Here is an 8,581-nt window from a genome sequence, read left to right as displayed (position 1 = left end):
GTTGCTTAACGTCCAGCCGACTACGCAGAGCCATATCAGGACGAGGAAGGGGGGGATGAAGGGGGCCACTTGTCAAGCGATTCCTGTTTACAAATGCACTAACCCATTACTTGTGTCCCAGCAGGCTTTAGTAAAACTAAATTAATACCTACTGGAAGATTACCAGTTTCCAGTATGTTAAAATAGGCTTAACCTATCTACTGCTGGACTTACATCAGAACACTAACAGATTAAACTATACATGAATCGCGAGACAAGCGGCAAGAGAAGAGATTTTTGGAAAAAATACAGGTGAATGAGCAAGAAGGCAGAAAAAAAAGAATTCATGAAGAAAAAGAGAGCATGACAGGAAAGAGGAACCAAAAATCTACCTAACAGCAAACTAGAAAGCTCCTGCGGTTCCAAAAACAGGAGGGGCCTTTAATTTCATAACCGCAGTGCCCCACTGCGGGAACACACACGGTGACACACACACAGTGACACACACACACACACACACACACACACACACACACACACACACACACACGCGCGCGAACTCACACACACACACACACACACACACACACACACACACACACACACACACACACACACACACACACAGCAGTTGACATGAATTGTTGTTGACTTTTACAGTAGTTTAAAGTGTGCCACTATAGTGTATATGAATTGCCACCGCCTTGGCTGTAGTTAGTATAATTATAACTACCATTTTGTTGTAAATGGCATTGCCAATACCGTTAACACGAGTTGTCAATACGTGTTTGTTGTTGTTAATGGCAATTTAATAGTACGAGCTGCCAAGATGAGTGTATTGTAGTAAATGGTAGGCTATTGCAAACATAGTAAACAAGCTGACAGTTAAGAAGCGTGCGCTCAACACAACCTGCTAAGCAAGTATAATATATGTACATTAATAGAAGAACAAGCACACGTTCCTTTCCTTTCACAAATTGGTATAATATGTTATTTGTGGGGGAACAAAATAATAATTTAAAAAAAAAGAAGCGTGCGTTGTAGTAACTACTGTTGCGAGTACAGTTTACACGAGTTTCCAACACGTTTTTGTTGCAGGAACTGAACGTGTCAATACAGTAAACAAGCGTTGTTTATTTGTGCCCGTTGTTGTACATGATATTGCCAATTGATACAAGAGTTGTCATCCCATGTTGTGGTAAGTGGTATTGTCATTGCAGTTAACCTTCGTTTGAACACCCGTGTTATAGTAAGTGGTATCACCACCAGACACTGAGTTGACTTCACTTCTCCCACCACCCTCCTCCCCATTTGTGAAGACTGGGTTGGAGTACAAAGTGTCGTCATTGATGTATGTGTTGTCCCGATGGCTCAGTGGTTCATAGTAATGGCCGTTCTCCTCTGTGATCTCGTAGACATTCTCTGTGGTACTCGTTGGGTCTCTGTCACCTGCGTGTATAATAAAAAGTGTATGTGAAATATTTCTAATTAATTGAAAAAAGGTAAACATGGATAACAAAAAGGATTGAATTGACAACATGGGCACTGTAACCGTGTGCCGAAACACTACGATCACCTCGGGAAGCGAAGTGCAATCAAACAGGTTTGAAAATGTTAGGGCTAATTTCTTAGCCCTATAAAAACTGTTATGCAAACCCGAAGGTTTCCAGGAAGCGAAGTGCAATCAAACAGGTTTGAAAATGTTAGGGCTAATTTCTTAGCCCTATAAAAACTGTTATGCAAACCCGAAGGTTTCCATGAACATACAGACAATCGGAAACTACCACACCCTATCACAAACAGATTTCCACAAACCACGGGTGTTGACTTTAAAGGCCAACAACTCGGGTGCAGAGTCTGCTGTGAAAGGAGCAGTAGCCTCCCCTGTCACAGCACAAATACGTACAAAGAGATATAAAAACAGAAAGAAGAACAGACAGACGAACAAACAGTAAGATAAATCCACAATACGTACAGACTTATGACGCTACAGTGAAGACAGCAAGGACACCCTGAACGAGATACCCAAAACTATCCAAGTTCAGGGACGTAGCACCCGGTAGGGCATGTAGGGCGACCGCCCGACCACTTTTTCCGTAAAAAGAAAAAAAGAGAGAGAGAGAGAGAGAGAGAGAGAGAGAAGAGAGAGAGAGAGAGAGAGAGAGAGAGAGAGAGAGAGAGAGAGAGAGAGAGAGAGAGAGAGAGAGAGAGAGAGAGAGAGAGAGAGAGAGAGATCTACCAACAGAACACCCCGCGTAGTATTCACGCGATGGCATAAGGTCGGTTTTTTGGGGTTTTTTTTTTGTGTGTTAGTCTTGGTCAACTGCTGGAATAGGATGACGTCTTATTTTGACGAGAACGTCACACGTGACGAGTTCCGTCAGGCCATAAAAGTATTGGCGCCAATTTAGTGAAAATTGCTTCTTCGTCCGTCTGCTCCCATGAGAAACAATGGAGGTAAGAAATGTTTTGTATATTCTGTGTGTGAAGCTGGGGTCAGACTGAGGGGTGAGTGATTGTGTGTCAACCGTAAGTACGCCATAACAATTGAGTAACACAGTAACTTGTGGGGTTAACAGTGTCACATGAAACAACATGTAGAGAGAGAATTGAACAATGGACACAAGTGTGCATCCTGGTTGTGATGGATCGAAAACGCGCTAAAAATATTCTGACAAATCCCTCTATTTTTCAGTCATCACTCAGGCTGCCAATGTTGATGGCTGGACGGATCAATAAATTGCTTGTTTAGAAGTAAACCAGTTTGTCAATCCTTGCTTTTTAACACACTAGACAATAATGAAGACGAAAGTCATTTGAAGTAAGTGCTCATCACATTCAACGTATCGGAATTTAGATATAAATGTAAGTCGATTGATAATCACTGATACATTCACCAGCCCGTTGTTTGGTGGAGGATGGAAAGATGATTAGATGGAACTGAGCTCAGAAGGCACGAAATCGCATCATGTTTTCTTTCTTTTTTAGACCATTACAAGGGGACGGGAAGGGGGGGGGGGGAGGGGCGGTAGTGTAAGCCCCATATTTCCTTAGCTGTCTCAGCATTTTGTCTTCCATTTTTTTCCGCCCTACCACTTTTATTAGGTGTGCTACGTCCCTGAAGTTTGCATTGTATTGTGGATGGGTCAAGGCCGGTTTACTTTATATTTTACTATAAATCCGAGGAAATTGCATTAGCATTTTATTAACATCCATAGAACACGATATTTGATACCAATCAATTATTTATTGTGTGGTATTTTCTTTCGAAATATGATGACGTCTATCATATGCATACAATATATACTCTGTTCCGACAGGTTACACGCGATATAATTTCTGAACAGAGGTGTAACCTTGTATACAATATCATAATAATCATTAATATAAAACCAACCACTCTCCATGATAATCATCGGCCTATCCTATCTTTAAACAAATCACGCAACCAACGAAACACATAATTATTTAAATCACTACAATTTGAAATGCTCGCCACATTAAACAGTACCAGTTCTATGATGTTCTGCAGCAGGAGTGACTCCGTCAGTCGTGTTTCTGTTGTCCGTTACATTCGCCATCCTGTGACCACGGTTCTCTGTGTTGCTCACCGCGGGATGACCAGGATGAGGAGGCTTGCCACGTTTCTTTCTGTTGCGTGTTAAAGTAGAAGAGAATTACTCACGAGCAGAGTCAAATTGCACCAACAAAAAACAACAAGAACGCTGAGTCAAAAAATAACCTAGCCTAGATATCTTAAGAATAACACTGACAACATCCAAACTAATATGGCTGTGTATTCGTGTATGCGTTAATCTGCGCATGTGTGCGACCATTCGTGTGTGTTTTTTGTTGTTGTTGCGGCGTGTGTCTGTTGCGTGTATAAGTAGAAACTAATTACTCAAGAGAAAAACACATCATGTCAGATAGTCGGAATATGAAAAAACATTTTTCGTAATCTGTCCGAAATTAACTCATTAAAAGCTTGTTCGAATACCACCTCTTCCATTTCAATCTCTAGTTTCATTTCTTTTGTTTTCCCTTTTGTTCCGCAATGTTCATCTCTCTCTCTCCCTCACCTTATCACGACGAAAACGACAATACTAACAGCGATGACAAAGGCAACAACAGCACCAACACCTGCTATCACAGCCACAGGTACACCTGTAGCTTCATTTGCTGGAGAATCTACTGTGGACTGTGTCATGGTGCTGAAAGTGCTGATCAATGCAGACTTCGTGCTTGTCCGTCCGAAGCTTGGTGTTGGTAGTACTGATGGCGTCGTTGTTGTCCTCGTTGTCGTTGTTATCGTTGTTGGTTTAGTTGTTGTTGTTGTGTGTGCGGATGATCTCGTTGCTTGTGATGTTAATGATGTTAGAGTTTCTAGTGCAACAGAGAAACAATGTACGTTTCACAAATGTTGTGAGTGGGAGTGTTTAAAAAAGGTAGAGTCGTAGGAACAACAATATATGTGATTAGATTACTTCCCTACTGCTCTCGATAGAATAACAAACGAGTAAAAATAAGAATACAATCATTCCATCAATTAAGGCGCATACTCTCTCTCCCATGATACACCAGCATTCATCCTACAAGCAAAACAACGACACATCAGCTAAGTGCTAGCCTGACAGAGAAAATCCGCTACAGTCTGCTCCCAAAATGTGTGTTTAGTACATTTGAGCGCTCGGAACTTAAAGAAGTGCCCAACAAGTGAAGCTTCTCAATCCATGAGCTATTACTAATTCGGGTGGTTGCTGAGTAGTTATGTGTTTGGTTGCTGGGTGGTTATCGAAAATAGACACCCTTTCCAGTTTACATATAGAAAGAAGCAGAGGGGGGGGGGGGGGGGTGCATGTAGTATAGAACTTTGCCAGGTGCAAAAACGTTACACGTCTATCTGTAATATATTTCTCACCGTCAGTGCAGATTTTTAGTGCGTATGTCCAGCCAGGTGATGCTTCCAGTACAGGTATAAAGTTACGAGCCTATTCTTTCTTACCGTTAGTGCAGAATTTTTGTGCGTGTGTCCAGCCATCTGATGTCTTTAGTGTAGGTTTAGAGTTATAGATGTAGCATTCAGGTGCAGCATGAGTAACAGCCACACAGGCTGGCAGTTCGTCACATCTCTCTTGGCATGCATTCAGGGACATGATGCCATGTAGTTGTTCACGAGCATTAGGAGGAAACGTATCCTCAAAAACTTCCCAAGAACATGTATTGCCTGAAAAAAAAAGAATTGAGCTTTCAACCAGACATGAGTCAAAGATGCACTGTTTAACGGCTCACTCCGCCTCACGTACAGGTTTACAGAGCAATGGCAACTTTTCACTAAGACAGCTTTACTTACCGAAGGGAAAACACTTGCAATAGCGTTCAACAACATTGCATGCCACTTACACATCACTTGAATGGCTACACAGCAGTTCTGGTGGTTTATTCAACCCCCGAGCAATCGGGGCCCCGTGTGACCCACTTTATTCATACATGACCTATATAATCGTTTACGATTTAAAGACAACTCTACATCTGCAATAGCACGTAAGTGTGTATCTCTGAATCTAAAATACAACAAACGACTGGGAGTTACAAACACTGACTGAGCGGCGTCGGTTGATTTCAAAGAAACTAGCGATGTGCAGAAAATATTCGTCTGCTTTGGCAATGGTAAATTGCAGCTCATTTTAGCCATGTCGCTGCAGAAAATTTTTAAGAGCAATTGAGGTCTAATGAATGACGTATCACAACGTGCGCGGTCGTCCTTGGCGGTCAAGAAAGCCGCGGGCGCCGCCGCGATCATTATGCAGACGACACTTCTAGACCGCCAATATTTTTTGTGCGCATCACGTGCTCCACATAAATCGGCCGGAAACGAAGCAATTGGGAAACCGGGATACTCATTCTATATAGGCACAGCAGCAAACAATATCAAATGTTTGGAAATCTAAGTCGACTGGCTTTCTAAAAAAGGAAAAGTTGCATGTTTTTTGGTACTGTAGCTTACTTCCCCGCCATCAAGTCAAAAGAGCTGCATCTTTACACTTACACCATTCAACTCACACGGCCTCGCATGACCTGCTTCCGGGCTCCCTTTGTTCAAACTTTCAAAACTTCGAATTGTACTGATCTTGTCTTGATGATAAAAGAATTATTTCGTGATTCAAGAATGTTTGTATCACATGCTATCAATTCATTATTCAGATTCTAAAAGCTAATTCAAACGCCAAAACGAAGCTCCCGAAAATCTCAATTGTACGGCCGTTCTAACTGCACGGAATACATTCTTTCAAAATGTCTTTCTCTCAACGGAAAGCAGCCTGGATGTTCCCGAGCGGCGGGCGTTCAAATGGAAGTCAGCACAGTATTTCAACGCTCGGGGAGCTCAGTGATCAGAAACATATGGTTTACGGGAGGCGGCGGGTGGCTTTAATATTGCAACAACTAGCACGTACGTGCAAGCTACATTATGTAAGAGATGAGTAGAGAGAGAGAGAGAGAGAGAGAGAGAGAGAGAGAGAGAGGAGAGAGAGAGAGAGAGAGAGAGAGAGAGACACACACACACGCAAACACACACACACATACACACACACACATACACACACACACACACACATACACACACACACACACACACACACACACACACACACACACACACACACACACACACACAGAGATAGACAATGAGAGAGCATTTTAGCTAGGTTACAACGTCTTGCGCTCACCTTTGCAATGATGCGGGAATAATGCCACCAACATTCCGACCAGAAGGAACAGACATACACCCCAATGGCAAGACATGTCGTCAAAACAAGTTGGTTTTATGTAATGACATATGTTTACGTCTTACGCATTGCCTACCCTGTCCTGTCTCGACAAAAAGCACCCGAGAGAACGACCAGCTTTACTCGTTCATGGTCGCGCGTCAAGAAAAGCAGCGAATTCCTACAAATAAAAAATAAAAAGGAAAAAAAGCCAGCGTGATTATGTGTATTTGGCTTGCGTTACCTGCTTCTCAAATATCTATTCATAGCAGTGTTTTCTTTTCCGTTTTTCGGAATGAGGACTGTGCTGGCGATATCTGTGTGACAAAATAAGTGTGTGTGTGTATGTGTATGTGTGTGTGTGTGTGTGTATGTGTATGTGTGTGTGTGTGTGTGTGTGTGTGTGTGTGTGTGTGTGTGTATATATGTGTGTGTGTGTGTGTGTGTTTGTAAGAGGAGTGAAAGTCAGAGTGTGTGTGTGTATGTGTGTGAGAGTGGGGGAGAGAGAGAGAGAGAGAGAGAGAGAGAGAGAGAGAGAGAGAGAGAGAGAGAGAGAGAGAGAGAGAGAGAGAGAGAGAGAGAGAGACTGTGAGAGAGAGAGAGAGAGAGAGAGAGAGAGAGAGAGACAATGACAATGACAATGACAATGACAAATCTTTATTTTTCGAGGGTGACAAGAATAAGCATAGGTATGCTTTTTTGCATCTGGCCCTCGCCCTAAAGAGGGACTAAACTATTTTACTATAACTATGACTAGGGAAAAAAGGTTACATAAAAACATTAATGGTAGAACATATAAGTTTATGTACATGAAGCGCATTATGTAGAAGCATTGTAGATCATAAGGTAGTGTTCAAAATTGGGTGTAAAGCAATGAAGATAAACGGAAAGTAACCCAACAATACATTAGCTCAGCAAAACAATGTATTACAGAGCCAAATCTTCGTGATTTTGTCACAATAAACCATAATTCCGATAATGAACAACTGTATACAAAGAAAACATACCAATCAAGTTTATTTGTTCATAGAGTTCATTAAATGGAAAGAATATTTGGTTCTAAAAGAATCTGTGTTGGTGGATTGCCGCAGGGCGTCCGGAAGAGCGTTCCAGAGGCTGCTTCCTGAATAAACAAGACTTGATTTAAATAGGTCTATCCTAGGAAGAGGAGTGTTTAGTTTTATAAAGTGGTGCGAATTCTTCAAAGAGAACTTTGAGCAAATGGTTTCGGGTGCATTTTCTGTCATAATTTTATGCATCATTATTCCTTTGTTGTAATTCATTCTTGACTTCAGAGGTAGGACCCCTATGTTGATGTAGTCTGAGTCGGTGAGAGTAGTCTGTTTGAGTAATACTACTTTTAGCGCTCTTTTGTGTAATCTGCTGAGTAGCTTTAGGGAATTATCACTTGCAGAGTCCCATAGAGTGGATGCGTAATCAATAAGAGACTGAATATGAGCAGTGAAAAATAACTTCCTGGCTTGACAATTAAGGAAGTGTTTAATTCTAGATAAGAGGTACACTTTCTTTGACACTAATTTACTAAGTTGTTCAATGTGAGTTGACCAAGACAGGTTGTTATCGATGTGGACACCTAGAACTTTGTGATGGTCGACTTTTTCCACTATATTGCCGTCAATCATTAAATCGGGACCAGTTGAGGTAAAATTCTGTCGTTTTTGTCTAGTTGTAATTATCATATATTTGGTTTTCTTTGGGTTAAGAGACATGTGATTTAGGTCAGTCCATTCTGTCAGCTGGTTTAGACTTCCTTGGAGGGATTCTGATAAGCGAGTTAAATTTTTGTTACTGGAGTGAATTGTGGTATCATCTGCAAA

The 8,581-nt window shown here is 41.6% G+C and overlaps 1 protein-coding gene across 1 annotated transcript; it reads right to left on the bottom strand.

The window, feature by feature from the left end:
- Positions 1-1,001: 1,001 nt before the first annotated feature.
- Positions 1,002-6,954, bottom strand: LOC138957462 (mucin-5AC-like). The gene is made up of 5 exons (XM_070328583.1): positions 6,705-6,954; positions 4,982-5,203; positions 4,059-4,362; positions 3,491-3,630; positions 1,002-1,428 (listed from the first exon to the last, which is right to left on the bottom strand). Exons 1-5 carry the CDS (start codon positions 6,778-6,780, stop codon positions 1,163-1,165), a joined length of 1,008 nt encoding a protein of 335 aa, XP_070184684.1. The 5' UTR covers positions 6,781-6,954; the 3' UTR covers positions 1,002-1,162.
- Between the last annotated feature and the right edge of the window lie 1,627 nt (positions 6,955-8,581).

Source organism: Littorina saxatilis, unplaced genomic scaffold (assembly GCF_037325665.1).
Source record: "Littorina saxatilis isolate snail1 unplaced genomic scaffold, US_GU_Lsax_2.0 scaffold_587, whole genome shotgun sequence".
NCBI lineage: Eukaryota > Metazoa > Mollusca > Gastropoda > Littorinimorpha > Littorinidae > Littorina > Littorina saxatilis.
This window is presented reverse-complemented; position numbering and strand designations above follow the sequence as displayed.